Genomic DNA, 20,500 nt, shown 5'->3' on the forward strand with positions numbered 1-20,500 from the left:
GGGGGCAGAACGTGTCCAGGGGGCACAGCCCTGCCCTGCCCTGCCCTGCCCTGCCCTGGCAGCCCGCGGGCACCCAGTGCCACTGAACACGCCAGGATGCTCTGCCTGGGGTGGCACAGCACCCAGCCGGCCCTGCCAGCCCCTGGGACATCGGGGACCTTGAATTCAAGGGCTGCCCTGGGCAGTAAACAGGAACCTGCACTTTGAACTCTGGGCTGAGCTCGGCCGCCCGGACAAGCTGTCAGCGAGAGGTGTGGGCAGGGGGAGAAGATGGCAAATGTCCCCCTCATACTCTCCATGTGTCTTCTGGGAGCTTGTCTCGCTGCTGAAAACACAGGTGAGTTCATTTAAGAGCCAGCAAGCCCTTCCCTTTGGGGTGCAGGGTGCTGCAGATGCCAGTTGCACCGTGCCAGCTCGTGCAGTGCTGTGGGACAGCAGCTCAGAGGCACTGCTGCATTTCACAGCTCCTCTTTAAAGCTCTGCCCTTTGCTGGGGGAATGAAACAATAGCTCCTGTGCCGACTTTATACAGCTTGTGGCACAGGGATTAGTTTCCAGAGTGGATTTTTTCCTTAGGTTTTTTGCACCTTTAAGCTTTCCGAGCTGGATTCAGCCATTTTAGAAGGCACACACAGAAGGGGAGAAGGGGAGAGTGCTGCTGTGGAGCGACAGTCACACTCTTTGTGTGCCATCACCTTGTCCTCAAGAACAAACAAGTGCTCACGTCCATAAAACACTCGTTGGATTTGCCACTGGGAGGATTGTTTAGAGCCAAAGCCAGCGTGGTTTTCACAAAGCCTGCAGGATGCAGCCAAAGCTGGAGACAAGGCAGAGCACCTGATGGATGTGGCAATCACTCACAGTAATGTGGCTGTTCCTTGATTTATCTGTAACAGCAACAGTCCCAGCAGAGGCTGGTGCACATCCAGTGTGAGCTCCTGCTTCCTGCAAGGCTGCCCTTCCTTCTTTCATTGAAACTCTGCTGGAGACAGGTTAAAAAAACGCTCTTTCCAAAATGTTTGCTCAGCAATGAAAAGTGAGCAGAACCTCGTATTTTTGCCACCATTCACCCAGGTGTACCCCTATAAAACAGAGTGGACAGCACAGGTGTGCCCTGCCTGGAGAGCTGTGTCACTCTCTCAGGCTGTGGCTCAGCAGCTGCTGAGTGAGTTTGTTCTCAGGGTGAGGATGGTTTCCAGCCCTGTGCCACTCCTGCCACCCCACAGGGCCTGCAGCCCCCAGCCCCAGCCTGGTTTTGTTTGTGAAAGCAGCACGTGGGAGCCGTAAGGGATGGAGAAAGGCCAGGGGGACATGAAGGGAGACTGCGGTCCCTGCAGTGCCAGCAGTGTGGCCACTGTGGATGGTGCATACAAAAAACCCACTGAGGAGGTGGCCCCGGGGCGAGGAAGGCTCCTGTCACCCCTCCTGCCAGCAGGAGATGCTGGAGCCAGGGCTGTGGCCAAGGATGAGGAGCAGGGAGAGGAGGAAATGTCCCTTGCTCCCAAGGGCCACAGCTCTGCAGGGCTATTGCCCTTTCAGGGGCAGGACCACTTCTGGGGCCAAACAAAACCTCACCAAGCAGCAGCATGGAAAAGCCTATTCTTTTCCCCTCTGAAACAGCTTATTCCAGTCTGTGCATCTGTGATGGAGATTCTCACACCATCTGCATTAGGGTATTTTAAGCATCAAACTTCAGCCCTCCCAATCACCCTCTTGCCATCAGTCATTTCTGCCTGTTGACTCTTCTGACATTTGGCTCTGCAGATTTGATCCTTTGGACCGGGCTGAAGTGGGGCAATAAAGAAAGCTCAGGCCCACAGTAAGAGTCCTGAGCTGTCTCTGGCCATGGGGCAGTGGGAAGCCTGGAGAGGGTTTGTTTTTCTGGGAGGCCAGAGCCCTGCCAGCCCTGTCCCTGTTCCCACCTCAGTGTTCATCGGGAGCAAAGAGGCGAGCTCGGTGCTGCAGAGGCAAAGGCGAGCCAACTCCAACAGGCTGGAGGAGGTCATTCCTGGCAACCTGGAGAGGGAGTGCATAGAGGAGAAGTGCAGCTACGAGGAAGCCCGAGAAGTGTTTGAAAACGAGGAGAAAACGGTGAGTGCCACGTTCTGGCTCCCTCCTGCAGCTGGGGCACAGGGGGCAGCAGGAGGGAGCAGCCAGGAGCAGAGCTGCAGTGCCAGGGGCTGCTTCCATTTCTGCTCCATGCTGGGCTGGGCAGCTGCTCTAAAACCTGCAGCACTCACACCGGGTGATGCAGGGGGTGGCTTCCCTGCCAGCCTTTTCCCTCGGCTTCGGAGCCATCCAGGTACTGCTTCAGTCAGACAACACCCAGAAATTAGAAAACAAAGGAAACCTTTTCTTTTTTTCCCTTTGCAGATGCAGTTTTGGCAAACATATGTTGGTAAGAGCTGCTTTCTTCATGTTCTAATGCTTAATATTCCTCTCTCAGTGCTTAGAGACCCATGTTACTGTAAGAAATGTATTTACAAGGACAGAGCCAGTCAGAGCCTTGCACCCCAAATCCTGCAGCGCCCAGCCTGGGTCTGTCCCATGGTACAAAAAAAAAAAACAAAAAACAACCAAACAACAAAAAAAAAACCCCACCAAGGGATGTCTTACCATTTATTTGTTCAAGCAGGGTTTATTGGGTTATTTCAAAAACCTCACGGAACAAAACCAGTTCAGGCAGACTGCTGGATCTCACTGAGCCCAGGACACGCTCTGGGCTCCAGTCTCAGCTGTGGCACAGAGTAAAATACCACAGCAATAATTAACACCCCTTCAGCCAACAGCAAATGCTCTGTTCTCAAGCAGAGATCTCCAGATAAGGCACAGCCTTGTGAAGGCACAGCGTGAATCCCTAGAAATGCCATATTAAAGTGGAGACTCAACATGATCATAGCAAACAGCTGTTTGCAATTCACACCCTTACTTCACTGTTTTCTTTCCACATCTACTCTTTCTTTTCAGCCTCCATCCCCAACGAGTCCTTGGTCCCTTAACAAAAAGATTTCAATGCCCACTACACCATCCGAAACTAATTTTAAGGACATTTCAATAAATGAACTGTTTGGTAGATTGGCCAAGTGCCCAGAACATCTCACTAGAAAGCTTTAAATAATTCAGATTACTCAGTCCAGACTATAAAATAAAAACATTACATTTGCATTGTAGGACTGTCCTCTGAAAAAACAACTGATGAAACTCAAGGCTGCATTTGTTTCCCTGCCACTGTAACAAATGAGCTCATCAAAAATAAGGCATGCCATCTATTCCTCTGCCATCCGGGGTGCGTGGTTTGCTGCTCAGAGTGCAACCTGCTGCTCCCAGCGTGCAGCCCACAGGAGCTCACCCCTGCACAGCCCCGAGCCCCAGCCGCCCTGCCAGGCAGCAGCAATCCCACCCTGCCTGAAATCTCACTGTTCCTGCAATCCCACCCTGTCTGCAAACCCACCCTGCCTGCAATCCCCACCCTGCCTGCAAACCCACCCTGCAATCCCACCCTGCAAACCCACCCTGCCTGCAATCCCACCCTGCAATCCCACCCTGCAATCCCACCCTGCCTGCAATCCCACCACCAGCACTCAGACAGACCCAAACCATTTTATTGCAGTTGCATTTTGCATTCCAGCCCTTTCCTGAAGGCCCCACACACTGCCACCCTGTCCTGCCACTTCACCCACCCAGCAAGGCCTTGCCCTTTCTCCAAGCCTTGGCACGAGCATTTCAAAGGGCATCCCTCTCATTTTACATCACTGAGCTGCTTCTCCAAAGTTTAGATCACCAATTTTGCAATAGTGAGTATTTTCATCAAAGCGTCAGGTTCTCACAGGAGGCAGCTGTGAAAATAAAAGCCCTGGCACATGGGGAAACACCTAGAGCAGGTAACAGTGCAGGAGTGAGGAAGAAAGAGCAGCATGAAGGTTCTAAATCCCAACCCACCGAAAGAAAGAGCAACACAAAGGTTCTCAATCCCAACCCACAGAAAGAAAGAGCAGCACGAAGGTTCTCAATCCCAACCCACAGAAAGAAAGAGCAGCACAAAGGTTCTCAATCCTAGCACACAGACAGGTCTCCACACCCCAGTGCACAGGCCCAAACTTTCACAGAACAGCGTTGGTGTTAAAACAACCCGGATTAGGATACTCGAAGCACTCCTGAAGTAGCAAACCTTCCAAACTTGTCTAATTTGGCCAAGCCATGGGGTCCTGCTGAGATGCTGCAGGAGGGCGACTGCAGAGGGGCTCTGCTGAGCTGGGCAGAGCAGAGCTGGCCCCTGGGGACAGGGGACAGGGGACACAGATGCAGTGGAGCCCTGCTGCGTTACCCCAGGCTGTGGGGTACACTGGGCTGCCAGGAGCTGGCCCGTGCCCCGTGCCAGAGCAGGGGGTGCACTGTCCCACAGCTGCCCAGCCAGATGTGCCGTCCCACAGCTGCCCAGCCAGATGTGCTGTGTGGGGGGGAGCCTGTGTTTGTTAACTCTGCTGTCTTCTCTCCAAGATGGGGATCAGTGCAACCCCAACCCATGCAAAAATGGAGCCGTTTGCAAGGATGAAATCAATTCCTACGTGTGCTGGTGCCCGGCTGGCTACGAAGGCAAGAACTGTGAGATAGGTAGGTGCCAGGGCTGCTGCAGGGGCCGTGCTGCTCTGCTGGAAGCCCTGGGAGCAGAGGGGTCAGTGGCACCCTCGGGGCCCCGTGGGACACAGCTTGCTTTGCTGTAAGGCAGGAGGGTGTGAATTCAGCTGCTGGCACAGGGATGGCAGGGCACATGCTGGGGACACTGCAGTGGCTCTCTCTGGTCCTGCCCAGCCCCAGCTCCACTCTCTGAGCAGCTGCTCTCGGGAGGGCTCAGTGGAGCCTGGGGCTCAAGGTCTCCTGTTCAGCTGTGCCTGCCAGGGCAAATGTTGACACAGAGCCTTCCTGGATGTCCCAGCACGAGCCTTTCTGGGACTGCTCAGCCAGGGACAGCCTGCTCCCCTGCTGAAAGCAGCATTCCCCACACACCCCCATGGAACCCCCTTCTCCCACCCCCCTTCCTCATGCCAGGCTGAGCAGCAGGTGCTGGGCAGGGCAGCACTGTCCTGACCTCCTCTCAGTGGAGCTCTGCTTAATCCATAATTATAATTATCAGCAGCAACCTTGATTCTGGAGACAAATAAAAGGCAAATATTTTCCTGATGGGCTGAGGAGTTTATGAAAACCAAACAGCTGATAATTTAGGCAAGAGGGATATTCAGCTCTTATAATATAATCAGGGGCTGTGGAACTCGCATAATGTGCTAGACTCACTGCACTAATAAAAGATTCTCTTTCTAGATGTATTTCTGCTCTGGCAAGAGAAGAGTGTACGTTAAAAAGAGCATTTCAAAGTTGCATCTAATTTAAATAGTCTCATTGCAGATTTCTTGGGGAAGTCAGGAGCAAAAATAGAGCTGGAAGTGAGGCGTGAAGAAGAGCTCTGTAAGAATAGTAAATGATGGCATTAAAAAGGCTACAGGAAGGGAGGTGTCCTTGAGGAAGTAGGAGTGGAGCTAATCTGCTGTGAAGTTATTTGAAAACGCTGAGAATTGCCATGGCCGCTGCAGATTTGTGCTTGCCCAGCTGCCAGGGGCTGCCCCAGAGGGGTGAGGCTGGGGAGGGAGGAGGCATGGGGAGCTCACTGCCTCAGGCTGGCATGGTTCCACCGCACATCCTGCTGGAAGGGACAGCCTGGGACAGTGATGGGTACATCAGGAGGAGCACAGGGCTTGTCTTGCAGCCTGGAGCCCAGCAGCAATCCCACACACTGCCCTGCTCGGGCACAGGGCTTGCTCCAGTCTGATACAGGCTGTTCTCCCCCCGTGCCAAAAGCACAAAAGTGGGGAAATCACATGGCTTGTTACCAAATATTTGCAGGAGTCCTTTAGGGCCAGGCTGCCAAATTCCAGCCGGCATGCAGCTGTTGGAGGCAGGAGGCTGTGCCAGGGCTCTGGGGGCTCTGTAAGCCCCTCAAAGCCCTGCTCAGAGTGCCCACTGCATGATGAGCAGGGCTGGGATTGCCCTGCTTCCCCATCCCCTTGCAAACCACATCTGTCTCCCACAGTCTGGATCAGCCACTGAGCCCAAACCCCCAGGTCTCAACAAATCTCTGACCAGCTGTGTTTCAAAAGAGCTCTCACAGTTTCATTTTGATTTCTTTCAGACTTCACGTGTGCTATTAAAAACGGAGGCTGCAAGCACTTCTGCAGCCATCAGCCCCCACAGAAGGTCGTGTGCTCCTGTGCTGCTGGCTATAAACTGCATGAAGATGGAAAGTCCTGTGAACCTACAGGTTAATTTTTAAATTGTTTTTAAGAGATTTGGGTTCAAGTTTTCAAGGCCTTGTTCTGGATTTAGTTACATGAATTTCACAGATGCAACATCCTGTTGGAAACCTTGTTCCTTGTTTTCCTACTTAGCAAAGGTAGAGTCCGACCCTGTGCTTTCCCCAGGGGAGATGTGGGGTCTGGCTGGAAGGGTTCAATCATCCTTTAAAACATCAATTTTTTAAGCTGGGTGAGTGGAGATGGAGGGCACTTGTACAGGAATTTGTTCAAAGGCAAGTGCTGTTTCAGATGGCTGCTCAGACAGGCTCCAGCATCTGACAGCTCTGGACACGGATCAGAAATGTTCTGAAGGGAGGAGGGTGATGTTCAGCTACCCCAGCACCCAGCTGGGCTCGCTCCCCTGTTCTCCCAGTATGAGCTAATAGTTACTGATTCTGCACTGAGGATGCTCTGAACTTCCCAGAACTAAAGAAGGTTTTGCTCACTGTAAACCCTCCTGATGGTTTATTTCATGGCTGGCCATGACCCAGTGGCTTGCAATCCGAGTTGGGTGGGTACAGGTGAAGCTTTGTGCTGGTGCTGTCCCCCCAGTAGGGTGGATCTGCAGAGACCCTCAGTGAGAGCTGGACTCTGGCTTAGCTGTTGGGTGGGATGGAAGGAAAATGCAGCTCTCGAGGCTGCAGCTTCACAAAGGCCTAAAGAACAGCTGGTTCTCTTTGTGCTCCCCAGCTTTGCCCTGCTCCTAGACCACTACAATACCTGTAACTGCACTGACCCACCACAACACAGCAAATTAACTGGCTGTGAACATCTCAGAAGCACATCTGGCAGAGAGGAGAGTGAGCAGATGAATATTCTGTCATCTGAATTCAGTTTAACATTCGATATTGTCACATTTCCCACACCTGACTGCAGTGGGATTGCACACCCACTACAGCTGCAGGTACCTGCACGGGGGAGCTGTGCCAGCAGCAGCAGGGAACACTGACTCCCTGACTCTGCTGCCTGGCAGCACGCTGGGAAGTTTCCTGGGTCAGGAGTCCTGTCTTGAGGATCTCAAGAGCTCAGGCCTGTGTTGCCCAAAATGCTGCATCACTTTCACTGGGCCAGAAAGATTTCAGTTAGCAAAAAGATCGTCTTTCAGGTTGGGTGTTTGTCCTTCCTGCAAAAGCTTCCTTTTGTTGGCTCTGAAACCTTCATTTCAAAGGCTAAGCTCGCAGCTACCACTTTCCATCACTCAACACTCACCTGAGTCCTGTCCCTAAAGTGAACTGTTTAAAAATAGAGGATGAAGTCTCAATAAGCCACACTCACATCTGATTTTACACTAGTGTTTGTTTGCTGAGCGCTTCTGAGAGCTTTTCAGATGAAAGACAATGCCTGGTGCTATTTACTATTTTGACTGCCACCACCAGCAGGAATTCTGCACACACTGCGTGGGAGAGGATTGGGAAGAGCTCGTCTCAAACGAGTCTACAGATGAGTTCTTCATTAACAGAGACGATACACAGCTCTAGGAAGAGGTTATTAATGTTTTCCTCACCTTGGTGCCAAGCAGGATTATCTGTACAATTGGCAGCTGTTGTTTCCTGCCCTCTCCCAGCTGGCTGCTCATTGCTCTGGAGTCACTGCTGTGAAATGCCCGGCGCAGGATTCCCATATGCAGCACACATCCTGCCACCAGCAGGCACAGCTGCCCCAGCCCAGCAGGCACAGGTGCTCCACACAAGCTTTTTTCACTTGTAAAGCTGTTCAGATGACATTTCCATGGCCCAGAAAGAATCTGTGCTTTTGCTCCTTGTCCGTATCGCTGGCCCTGTGGCCCCAGGGCCCATGAGCACAGGGCACGCGTGGGCAGCCACGGCCTGAGCGGGTCCCAGCCTGTGCTCAGGTGAGGCACGGGTCCCTCCTTGCCCCGCTGTGGTGCTGTGAGTGCCACAGCCGGTCCCAGCCTGTGCCCAGGTGAGGCACGGGTCCCTCCTTGCCCCGCTGTGGTGGCTGTGAGTGCCACAGCCGGTCCCAGCTGTGCTGTTCCTCCCCCAGTGCCCTACCCCTGCGGGAGGATCACGGCTCCCGAGGCCAAGAGGAAGCTCACCCGCTCCATGAACACCTTTGAGCACTGGAACATCACAGGAGATGACCCCGACGATGGCCCTGGGGAGGACAACGCCACGGACAGCAACACCCCTGCCCCCAGCAGGATCGCGCCCGTGCTCAGGACGGGCACACGCGTTGTCGGCGGGTCGGACAGCATGAAGGGAGAGGTGCCCTGGCAGGTACCAGCTCTGTCTGCAAGCCTTCTGTAACCCCAGCAGTCCCTTTCTGAGCACAGATAATCTTCCTTCTGAATCCCCAAAGCCTGGCTCGCAGCTTAGACTGGCCCTAGTCTCGAGCCTAGCAGGAGCACAGCTTCTTTCCATACACAGCTTTATACCACAGCAAGAAAACTTGCCTGCATGGGGCTCTCCTCTGGCAAAGAGCCAGAATCAGAGTCACAGCAGCTTTCCCTGGTGGGGCACAAAGGCTTGAGCTTCAGCAGCAGATGGCCCCGTAGTGCATGAACGTCCCCAAAGTAAGCTGAAGGCGCAGGGAAGGGAGTTCTGTAAGGAGAAATGCAACTCATTTTTTGTCACCAGCAGTTTCAGCAGATTATAGAATCATCCAACAGTTTGTGTTGGAAGGACCCTTAAAGATCACCTGATTCCAACCCCCTAATGTGCCCAGGGCCGCCTTCCGCTGCTCCGGGCTCACACAAGCCCCAGAGTGATTTGCCCCTGCTCCCACAGGTTCTGCTGGTGAACAGCGAAGGCTTCGGCTTCTGCGGCGCATCCATCATCAACGAGAAGTGGCTGGTGACCGCAGCTCACTGCCTGAAGCCGGGGTACAGCCACAACATCACTGCTGTGGCAGGTGAGCGCTGGGCAGCAGGGGAGGGACGGGCACGGCACAGGATGTGCTGGGTGCAGCTGAGCTCGGCGGGCACGGCGCACCCGTGAGCATCATCGGGGGGGTACCGTGGCTTCCCACGCCCCATCCTGCCCTGTGGGTTTAGAAAGGGCAGATTGAGGTTAATTTTCATTAATGCATCATTTATTTAAAGCAGTATTTTTCATCAGGGAGTTCTGCCCCTTTTGCTGCAAGGGTGACATCCCCTTACCTCTCTGTGAGGGTGCTGAACCCCCAAAAAGCCGCTTGGCTGCTAACTCTGGCAGAAGCATCAGCATCTTTGGTGCCTGATGCTTTTGGTGGCACCCGGACGATGCGTGCCTGGTGTCACACCTGGTTTGTGCTGGGCCCTGAGAGGTGGGGGAACCTGCAGCTGCCTCTGAGAGGGGCCAGGAGCCTGGCCAGAGCATCCGAGAGCCCCGAGGGCTCAGCCCTGTGCAGCCTCTGGGCTGGCACGGCGCTGGCAGCGCCAGGGCACGGTCCCAGCCAGGCCGCCGCTGTGCGCAGGTGAACACGACACCAGGAGCCACGAGCACACGGAGCAGCTGCGCAGGGTGGTGAGGCTGCTGCCCCACCCCACCTACAACGCCTCCATCAACGAGTACCACAACGACATCGCCCTGCTGGAGCTGGAGCAGCCGCTGACCTTCAACAGCTACGTCACCCCCATCTGCCTGGGCAGCCGCGAGTTCACCAACGCGCTGCTGAAGCAAGGCGTGGGCACGGTCAGCGGCTGGGGCAAGGTGCTGTTCCGCGGCCGCCAGGCCACCACCCTGCAGGTCCTCAAGGTGCCCTTCGTGGACCGGCCCACCTGCCTGAAGAGCACCTCCACCAGCATCCTGCAGAACATGTTCTGCGCGGGCTTCCCGTCCGGGGGCAGGGACACCTGCGAGGGCGACAGCGGCGGGCCCCACACCTCCGAGATCGAGGGCACCTGGTTCCTGACGGGCATCACCAGCTGGGGCGAGGAGTGCGCCCTGCCAGGCAAGTACGGCATCTACACCAGGGTCTCCAAGTACCTCAAGTGGATCAAGCAAACCACGAGGCTGCCCTGAGCCAGGGAGCACCGTGCTGTGCTGCTGTGCCAGGCTGGAGGACGGACTGGGGACACGGAGGGGGACCACGGCAACCCCCGTGCTTTTGTGAGGTCATTGCATTCCAATAAACATTCCTAAATGAAACAGCTTTTGCTCTTGGAAGGCAGAAGTCGAGAGGATGCAATGCAAATGTGGTAATAAGGAAATAAAAAGCCCTTTTAATGACCCACGGCTGCATTTCTGAATGCACTGGTGCTGCTGTGGTGGTGTAAGTCCCCAAATCCCAAATGCAGAGCTTGGTGGATCAGCAGGGGAATGGTTCACACGTGTCCCAGGCCGGTGTGCCACCAGCATCGCCCACAGCTGGGACACAGCAGTGTGGGCAAGGGAGCCCAGCAGGCACTGGTGCCCCAGCAGCATCCCAGGAGCAGGAGCCCACGAGGGAGGTGAACACACCCAGCAGTGCATCCCCAGTGCCCCCAAACAGATGTTTTCACATGGAGGGGAGGCTGGGGACACTGGGGACACCCTGAGCTGTGCTGGAATGGGTACAGGGCACACTGGGGACACTCTGACCCTGCTGGGATGGAGGCAGGGCACACTGGGGACACCCTGAGCCAGGGCAGAGTGTCAGCAGCTGCTCATTCAGATTTCAGTGTAAGTGCTAAGGTGTCACTTTCATTGCCACTGCATCCAGCAAGAAACTACTTGGATCATCGGCCACTGCTTACCTTAAAATCAAAATGTGTGTAAGAAGGTTTTAAGTTGTTCCAAGGAAATCAAGTAAAACCAACACTGTGAGCACTTTTTTCCCTCTAGAATTACAGCAGATGTCTTTGAACAGAATTGCATAGTCTCTGATGGATTTATTTAACAAGTTTTTAATCTTTAAATATAGATTTGACACATTTTTACAGGTACATATACAATATAGTTCATTTAAACTTGCAGTCAGAGAAAAGTCTCCACTGTAATTTATACATACACATGAAGAGCCTAGTTCAACAGCATACTCAGGGGAACATACCATGTGTGCAAAGTTTCAAATGTTAAAAACCTCAGACTGTACATTCAGATTTGCAGAACTTATCAACCTCATAAATTAATAAAAGCTTAGATTTAAAACTATGGAAGACAAAAAAGATTAAAATCATTCAATATGCAATGTGTGCTATGTTTCAGACAAATATTTACAGTAGTACCTCAAAATGTGAATTGTTACCACAAGAATTGTTAGCACTATAAAGAGCCCCAGCAGTAACTTAAGCCTTTCCCACCTAATTAGTGCATTGAGTGATTGGGAAGTAGAGGAACAGAACCTTGAGGGGTTTACCAGCTGTGCACTGTGATCCCAGGGCTGGGCTGTGCTGGGCCCTGGTGCTGCTCAGCCCAGACTCGGCCCTGGGGGTGCACAGGGTCACCCCGAACAGCAATTCCCCACTCCAAACCCAGCACGGCTGAGCTGGGCTGGGGCTGTGCCTAAGGAGGGCTCACAGATAAAATCAGATCATAAGGACCCCCTTTAGTCCGTGGTGTAAACATTTCATTGGGCTGGGGCAGAGCAAATGCACTTGTGCATGCACACCACTGACCCTGCTCTCCACACACTCAGGTGCTCTTTGCACACATCTGCTTAAAATTCAAACCACCTGCACCTACCTGTGCTCTACAAAAGCAACTCTAGACAAAGAAACACAAAATTAAACGATGAGTCTTCAACATTCTTTCTCCCTTCTCAAAAATTCAATAGGTACATCATTGTTAAAGATGCTGGAAAAGTCTTATCACAAGAACATCCTTAGTGCAAACATGGACATTTAGCTCGGATTTATGGCACGTGTTCCAAAGTACATACATTAATGTAAACTTCAACACTTGCTAGATACAGGTTTCAGCCCTGGGACGCTTTGGGACCCTAAGTGATTGGTGACAACCCTGAGGTGTCAGTGTGACCTGATCCAGACCCGGCTGAAATCAGGGAGGCTGACTGCAATGGGCTGGAGTCAGACCCTAAGTGCAAAAAGAGGATCTTTAGTGTTATTGCTTCCTCACGTGGGAGTCAGCCAGAGGATGCTCTTACAGAACATTACATTCACATAGCTGAAGCAGATATTTAAGAAAAACCCACCCATAAAATCAATTAAGCAGGACATACAGCTTCTTTGTTTGGTTTTGTTTTTCTTTTTGGTTTACCAAAACTCAACTCTTGTTTGCAACTTCAACAGTTGTCAGCTAATAAGTAGGTAAAACCTACTTCAACCTGTAGAGGAAAATTCAAGCATCTAAACGAAGTGTCAGGAAACTGTAGTGTACTTCTCTGATGAAACATGATGTATGTCATGGAAAAACAGCAGGAAAAATTAACAAAATACCAGAACTTCCACAGGCGAAAAGAAACAAAGGGCAGAGAATGGCCTCCTTTATGAGCATGGAAAGCTGCTTAGGACCCCGGTCCCACTCAGTGCAGATGAAGCTGTGGAGGTCTGTGAATGTGATGAATAGTACAGGACAGCTCCAGCTACTGTGCTAGTTCTCTGTAACACTGAGCTGAAAGCTTCCAAAGAGCATCGAAAATAGGATGCTGCTAGTTCACCCTTAAGTCAAGGGGAACTAAACTTTCTCGTGTTACACAGGGCAGCATCTATAAAGTAATGGAGAATGATGTTAATATTAAAGCATTTTATTCCAAGAAATACATTGTTCCCTGTAATCATGTAACATTTGTAGAACAGAAAAAAAATAAATGCACTCCTGCATTTCTCCCTAAAAGCTGAACTCCCACTGCCTTCAGTGAGAGCCTTGACTAAGGCAGGACCACAGGGTGTGACATTTCCATCATCCACCACTTCATTACCCAGCCAGGCCAGCTGATACCTTCTCTAGGCTCCCTCTCCTGTCAGGTTTTGTGGCTGCTCAGTTTTATACTAAAAAGCTGTTCTGGGAAGCTGGCTGGCACTGCAGGGCGTAGGAGAGACCCTGCCTTGTGCTCCAAAGGCCAAAAGAAAGCAGCAGTGCCTCTAAGGGACCCTGCACAGACACAGCAGCCCTGCTGCAGCCATTGGAGCATGAGGGGCAGGGCATCTCCCTGTTAGCTCATGGGAAAGCCAAGGCAGTTCATCAGGCAGTGCCTGACCACTTGCAAGGCAGCTGAAACCACCAGCACATGGGTGAGCCTCAGCAGGAGTCACATTCTGAGTATTGCTCTTTCTGAGCACAGTTCTCTCCAAATATTTTTCATTTTGAGCTTTGCATGTTACTGCCTGCAACACAAAACTGCTCCTTCATCATGCACATTAAAAAATCCACCGTGGGTTTGCACAGCAGAGAGAATAAATCTGTCTGCAAGAAAGCAGCAAGGACTAATCTCAGAACTTACAGCTAGAGGCACACCAGAAGGAAAATTCATTTTCAAAATGATCTCCAAGCCAGCCACCTTCCTCCCAGAGAACCTCATGGCTTATATCCAGGCCAAGATTTACGAGAGGACCATGGATTTGCAAAGCTGGAATGGCTGGGAAGTGAAGCATTTACCAAACACCCCTCTGCTAACTTCAAAAAGGACAGCAAAGAGTTCCCTGTAACTTCATTATGAACTGTACTGGCTCAACACTAGAATAATTAGCAGGAGGGGAGAGGAACAGCTTGTAGGCATGCAGGCATCAGCCATCCTGTGCTGGGCCACAGGAGAAATGGGAAAGTAAGGGATTGATTCTATTCAGCTAAAGGCTTTGCCCTGAAAAAAACCCCAAAGCCCAGATTTGTGTGAATTCTGCTATGAATTGTGTGAATTCTGCTATGAGTTGTGTGAATTCTGCTATGAGTTGTGTGAATTCTGCTATGAACTGTGTGAATTCTGCTATGAACTGTGTGAATTCTGCTATGAGTTGTGTGAATTCTGCTATGAATTGTGTGAATTCTGCTATGAGTTGTGTGAATTCTGCTATGAACTGTGTGAATTCTGCTATGAGTTGTGTGGCTGGACACAGAGTTTTAACCAGGGGAAGCTGGAGCAGAGCAGTAAGACAATGCCAGCACTTCCTCTCCCCAGCACTGAAGTGACTCCAACCCTCTCCCAGCCCTCGGGGATCCCACAAGGTGCTGCCCAAGTTTACCCTGCTGCCATGCAAAGAGCATTCAGCAGCTCAGTCCCCGAGGGACCCGAGGCTCCCTCCTGCCCCAGCCTGGCTGCCCAATCCTCCTCGCTGTGCTGGAGCAAGAGCTCCATCTTCTGAGGAAGAGGAGAGAGCCCAGCCCGCCACTGCCAAGGACTCGGCGGTCACCTGCAGGGTGAAGTGACCAGCCCCAGGGAAAGGGAATTCTGAGTGCAGAAGTGCCGTGTGAAAATCAATTTTCAGACTGCAAGCTGCTTGTGGCTGTGAGGACTCACTGCAGGAATAGCTCTAGGAAACAGCAAGAGAACATCCTGCATCATCCCCAGCGTTTCCTGGAGCGTGTGCAAGGTTAGAATCATGCCTTGGGACTGCAGGCAGCGTCAGAAACAGCAAAGAGAACAGTTACCTCGGCAGGGAAAGCAGAGCCCCAGCGCTCCCAGAGCCTGGGACACGGCTCTGGAGTACCTGGGCAGCGCTGTGAGACTCACAGGAGGCATTTTCTGTGCCTTCACCCCCTGCAATTCCCTCAGTTGGTACTCAGCAACTTTATAAACCAGTCCAGAGCTGACAGGCTATAGGTTTTTGGGGATATGACCACTGACAGTGCAAACCAGGGTTCAAAGTTTCCCAGCACCTTTTTTTGAGATGCATTCACAGCTGGAAAACCCTTCTGCATAGGACGTGGTGAGATGGGGCAGCTAGACATGGAGAGAAGGTCAAGGGAGCCATGACTGCATCTGGAAAACAGGCTGCCAGTAAACTCTGCACACTGGTCAGCAAAATACCCCTTACAGAAAACAGCAAGCCTTCAACCTGTGAGATTGGACTGCCTGCAAGAACGGGGATAAAAAATACCTTCCTGTATAAGAAGGACTTCACTGAAATATACCAAAAACCACCAAGAGCTGACTGGAATTCAAAGCCTTTCAGATGGCTTCCTTCACGTTCATAAAAAACAAAATAGATTCTGACAGAAAGAAGTATTTAAAAACTCCTTTCAAGATTTGCTTCACACAGTTATAGCTAGTAATTTTTGTTTTTAATGGACTAAGTCTATGTGGGCTTCCTGAGCTGTTCCATCTCCAGCCCTGGTCTCCCATTTGCAGAGGACAGAATGGTGATGAGGCAACACATGGAGCAGTGACACTGTGGACACAGCAAGGGCAACAGGCTGCTCTTAAGGCATTTTCTTGTGTCATCTCTTATGCTTCCCTATCTATATCTATGTACAGTTCCAGCTAGAAAATGAGAACTCTGGGTTTGGAGATCCAGGCCTTTGGCTGAAACCCGGTCACCTGTTTAAAAGATTTATCTAAGGATGGATTGACCAGCAGGCAGCAGTGAGGGCAGGAGTGAGGCAGCAGGGAGGAAGTATTGCCTGCGAGCGCTGGGGTCAGGCCACGATGTCTTGTGCAGAAGGAGGAGGTTTCGCTTAGAACCTCCTGTTCTCACGGGGTTTGAGCTACAGCAGGGAGGAGGAAAACAGTCTGGGAATCCCTGGTCAGACTCCATCTCTTCTCCCCGGTCTTCTACCCAGCGCTCTTGCAATCAAATCTACGTTTTTAAATGCTTGGTTTTAATTTACTAGTGCCTAAAGTCTCAGAAATGTCTTAACGTGTTAAATAAACAAACAAAAAGCTTAATTTGCTACTTTTGCAGGCTTTTTGGAATAGCTGCTTGCTTTCCTATCTTTCCAGCAGAGGCATATGCAGCCAGATTTAGTACATCAAGTGTAATGCAAATGGCTTAAAAGACCTGATTTGGGATATGAAATATTGCTGCTAGGCGTGCTATCAAATACCTGCAACTTTGGCATTCCGAAATCTGCAGTCACCGACTACAATCTGCAGACTGTGGACAGGAATCCAGCCTTCTTTTCTTCTGTTTAGGTTTTTCACCAACCTTTGAATGACAACAGCATTAGGGACAGAAGCCAACCAGCCCAGGAGCAGTTTGGTGAGGGCAACAATTTGTTCCAACCAGGGAAGCATTTTAACAGGACCTGGCTCTGCATTTAAAGCATCATTCCCACCTAAATTTAGGAACCTAATTTAAAGGCCTACACCTCTGTAGACACTGGAGAAGAACAGGACTCCCTCTCAAGTCATGCTGCCAGAGACCTCCAGAAGAGGCTGAGGAAAACTGGCTACTGAAAAGCTACTGAAGGAGTCAAGGGCAATTATTTTTCTCACTCCTCTGCCATTTAGACTGGTAGGATGATTTTAGTTAGGGTAATATAAGTAAATTCAAGCCAAGATTTAGGTAGCTGGAAATACTCATGCTCCTAAGTGACAACCCTCTGTCTCACCCATGCAGTGAAATCTGTGCTAACAAAAAGCTTGGTGTGAGAAATCTTTGGCAGTGGCAGGAGCCCCCAGGAGTGGTGAACTTTCAGCAAACCTGAGATGCTTTGCATCTGAACAAACTGAATTTTCCAAAATGCAGTGGGACTAGATGATCCCTGAAGACCCCTTGCAATTGAAATATTCTATTTTATCCTGTTCTGATTTCCCTTGCAGAGCAAGGGCTGTAGCTGTCAGCCAGGAATCCTGCACGGGGCATTGACATCTGTGCATTTACAGGCTGGTGCCTGCACCAACCTGACCCAGGTTCCTGCCAACATCACCCTTCCCACACCCCAAACAAGGCTTGGGCACACTGGGCCAAGTTGCTGTGAGTCTCAGGAGGGGACAGTGCCCCAGGAGAGGAGCAGCTGTGGGGTGTTCTCTGCGAGCCACAGCTTCACCCACACAACAGACACTGAGCCTGCAGCCACCCCCAGTGCAGGGAGCACTCCCACAGCTGTCTGAGGGAGGGAGGAAAACACCTCCCAGTTCCTCTCTGAGGCTGGTAACAATCCCAGAGGAGCACAGCCTGGAGCTGAGCTGGGATGGACAAAGGGAAACACCATCTGAAGTGGGGAGAGCACAGCAAGAGAGGCTGGGAAGGTGCTGGTAAAACCAGCTCAGGCAGAGACCCATGGCAAGGGAAGTCCTGACTCGTTTCCCCAGGCCAAGCCAGTGTGGATGGCATCTTGGCAAGAGAATGAATTCGCCAGCTTTTCGGAATGTCTAAAGCTCAGTCAGGGGCTGCAATGAGTGTGTCACCAGGCAAGTGACATTTCAAGGGACTGCCCTGCAGGCTCTTAGAGATAGGGCAAAGGAACCCTGGAATACCTACCACTGTCCCTCACCATCTTCATGCAAGAGCTGAATTTCATCCCCATTTTTCACCAGCAGGTCCTCTGAGCCTCTCCTCTTGCAGTCTGCAAGGGCTTTGTATTTTCCTGGAGACTGTGGCAGAGAGAAAAACTTATTCAGCTGCATTTTGCATCATGCAGCTGTGATTTCTGACTGCTGCAGGGAACGCGACAGAGCCCTACCAGCTATGTGAATTAAAACTCTCTCAGGAAATCTTCTCATTCCCCAGAGTGAGATATGGGAACCCTGAGAGACATCTGAGCTAGCCCAGCCCCGAGCTGTCACACCCTCACCTACCAGCTGGTTCTCCTCCTCCTCGGTGTCCGAGCAGGTGGACAGGTACTGCTGCCCCGACCACTCCTCCAGCCCCTCGCAGATCTCCAGGGACTGTGACCCTCCTGGCCAGCCTGCAAGAGAGCCTGGGCTCAGGCTGGGCCCCAGAGCCCCAGGGAGGGCAGGCAGGGCCATACCACTCCCAGCCTCACCTCTGTGGGGCTGCCTCTGGGGGGACAGCAGCCCGCAGTCCTGCAGCACCGGGCTGCTGCGCTCCGAGTCGTTCTCCTCCGAGCTGATGGAGGCTCTCTGCTGCTTCCTGAGGGGCTCAGAAACAAAGCCAGCCTTAGCTTCACTTCACAGATGGGCACCAACTCCACCAGGTTTTGTTAAACAGGGTTAGAAATTGCACTGGCACCTCTTGGTGTATGCAGCTGTGAAGGTTAAGGACTCAGTGCCCAGCTCTCAATGTACTTGGGAGGGGAAAGGAAGTTTCCCCTTTTTGGGAAACTTTTTGGGCGGGGAAAGGAAACTCAGTCTTTTTGGGAGGGGAAAGGAAACTCAATCTTTCTGGGAGGGGAAAGGAGGTTGCTGCAGTGTCTCTGCCCTGAATTAGAGCTCTGTCTCCTCTCTGTTCCATCTGCAGAGGAGCTGCCAGGCTCAAGGGTGTCCCTGCAGACCCTGTCCCCAGGCCAAGGCCAGCAAAAGGCGAGCAGCAGCTCCCGTGCTGTGCCCTGCCCAGGGCAGGGTCACACAGAGGCAGCAGCAGGCTGGCAGCTGGCATGGGGTGCCCACAGACCCAGCCCAGACTCACCTGTCCCCCGGCTGGGAGGAGAGCGGGAGCTGCTCCGAGCACGAGCCAGGCTGCTGCTTCTCCCCTGCTGCTTGAAACACAGGCAAACACAGCTCCAAATCCACTCCTGCACTGCCAACCACCCCCCGAAGCCCTGCTTGAAAAATGAGACCTTTTGTACAGCCCTGCTGTATTGGAAATGCAGGTGAACCCGCTGGGGAGGAATGATGGTGTCTGATCCAGCTCAGAAGGCTGAACGATTTCTTTATTATAACTGTACTATAATACATTAATATACTATTTAAAGGAGATACTAAAACTGCATATCTTCTTTCTAACTCCCATATCTAACTCCCAACTCCTGCCCCTCTCTGAGAGCCCAGCCCCAGTGGGTTGGGGCCACCAGGCTCGAACAATCCTCACCAGAACCCAACCAAGCAACACCCCAGGGAAACAATTCTCCAAACACATCCCACATGGGAAAACAAGGAGCAGAAATAGAAATTGTTTTCTCTTTCTCTTCTGTGCTCCCCTATGAAAAATCCTGAGAGAGAGAAGAATGTGCTGCCACACTATTGGTTTCTGTCCAGAGAAAAACAGACCTCTGGGCTCTTGCAAAGCACAGACTTAATTCTGATTAAAGTGCATGTTAGCACAAATCCAACACTGAGCATGCTCCTGATATGCTTCAAATTAAGCATCTGGTTTGTATCTCATTGAATTAAACCTATGATAACAAATGTGAGATAATGCCCAAGGTAATGACAACCAAAAAACATACTTCTGTGACTCATTTTCACATGAGCACCCAGTTTTTACTGCTCCAAGTCATGCTATTTCCCTGCAATGTAGGGCCTCACTCCAGCATTTTGCTACCAGGCTTCTAAAATTTAATTCTCCCATGAGAATTAGTGGACTTGAAGATCAGCAATGTGCCAATAGAAAGCTTCTGCTGCAGAGTGAAAGCCACAGAGAAACCCATCAAGTGTACCTTTTATAAGCTCTTGCTGCTTGAACAAAATTTTTCTTATTTCATTCAACCATGCCATCTTCAGATCTACTGTTTGGGCCTGGAAGAAGAGAAAATTGTCTGAAATTTGAATTAAGACTCATCCATTATAATGTAGGAATAAAACCTTACTTTTCTATGCTGTAATTATCTGAAATCCCCCTTTTTCCCAAAGCTACCACTAAATTTTAAACAGTCTTGATCTTCTAAAATTGATGATTCCCATTACATGCAGGCAAGGCACAGTGGAAATTGTAGAGCTATCACTACAAGCATGAAGGTCAATGAGCCATTTTCTTCTCACAGCTCCCAGCACGTGCAAACACCCGGATTTCTGAAGGTACAAACCTGCACCACGTACACCTCTTCTCTCCCACTGTACCAGATCTCAAATTTCCGGTGATCTCCCTTCACATTCTCAGTTATCCCAACTGCATTCATCTGCAAATCCAAATGAACAAAAATAAACACAGTACAAGCTCCCTCCTCCCTAGGAATGCAGACTTCTGCCAGCAAGTTAAACCTGCCTGCCCGAATTTACATGTTTCATCAATTTCAATTTACACAGCAACTGAAAGTCATTATCAGTCTCCTTCCTCCCGACTTTCTATCAGCTGCATTTTGGATGAGCCTTCCAAAACAAATCAATGGACCTTTGGGAACTTTTCATTTGGGAACCAGTGAAACCAACTGAAGCCTCACCTCAGCTGCCTCTTTCAGCATAGAATTTCTCAGATTTGGCATATGAAGATTTATAAATACGGGACATGTTGTAATCCATGTTATTTATCCACATGCATTATTTCTTTCCAAAATCAGGTTAATT

General features: G+C 51.1%; 2 protein-coding genes across 8 annotated transcripts in view; one reads left to right on the forward strand and one right to left on the reverse strand.

The window, feature by feature from the left end:
* The first annotated feature begins 200 nt into the window (after positions 1-200).
* On the forward strand, positions 201-10,512 carry F9 (coagulation factor IX). Its single transcript, XM_072929010.1, has 8 exons — positions 201-337; positions 1,927-2,090; positions 2,373-2,397; positions 4,497-4,610; positions 6,181-6,309; positions 8,348-8,580; positions 9,091-9,214; positions 9,758-10,512. The coding sequence occupies exons 1-8, from the start codon at positions 271-273 to the stop codon at positions 10,303-10,305; spliced, it is 1,404 nt and encodes a 467-aa protein (XP_072785111.1). The 5' UTR covers positions 201-270; the 3' UTR covers positions 10,306-10,512.
* A 640-nt stretch (positions 10,513-11,152) lies between these two features.
* The window catches only part of MCF2 (MCF.2 cell line derived transforming sequence), a 48,053-nt gene continuing 38,705 nt past the window's right edge, over positions 11,153-20,500 (reverse strand). For 2 of the 7 annotated variants that reach the window (XM_072929006.1, XM_072929009.1), the window contains 8 exons: positions 20,023-20,115; positions 19,657-19,735; positions 18,687-18,756; positions 18,085-18,191; positions 17,897-18,006; positions 17,580-17,692; positions 16,201-16,301; positions 11,153-15,953 (listed from right to left, as the gene is read on the reverse strand). In XM_072929006.1, the coding sequence (XP_072785107.1) occupies positions 15,901-15,953; positions 16,201-16,301; positions 17,580-17,692; positions 17,897-18,006; positions 18,085-18,191; positions 18,687-18,756; positions 19,657-19,735; positions 20,023-20,115 (726 nt within the window). In that variant the 3' untranslated portion in view covers positions 11,153-15,900. The remainder of the gene's footprint in view (positions 15,954-16,200; positions 16,302-17,579; positions 17,693-17,896; positions 18,007-18,084; positions 18,192-18,686; positions 18,757-19,656; positions 19,736-20,022; positions 20,116-20,500) is intronic. The other 5 variants (XM_032748331.3, XM_041716121.2, XM_072929007.1 and 2 more) reach the window with 4 other exon arrangements.

Source organism: Taeniopygia guttata, chromosome 4A, assembly GCF_048771995.1.
Source record: "Taeniopygia guttata chromosome 4A, bTaeGut7.mat, whole genome shotgun sequence".
Classification (NCBI taxonomy): Eukaryota; Metazoa; Chordata; class Aves; order Passeriformes; family Estrildidae; genus Taeniopygia; species Taeniopygia guttata.

Bases quoted from the DNA above. Each gene is read 5' to 3' on its own strand.
- F9 (XM_072929010.1), top strand. From the start codon at position 271: ATGGCAAATGTCCCCCTCATACTCTCCATGTGTCTTCTGGGAGCTTGT. The intron at 8,581-9,090 runs GTACCAGCTCTG...CTGCTCCCACAG, and splicing joins AGGGAGAGGTGCCCTGGCAG to GTTCTGCTGGTGAACAGCGA. The intron at 9,215-9,757 runs GTGAGCGCTGGG...CGCTGTGCGCAG, and splicing joins CAACATCACTGCTGTGGCAG to GTGAACACGACACCAGGAGC.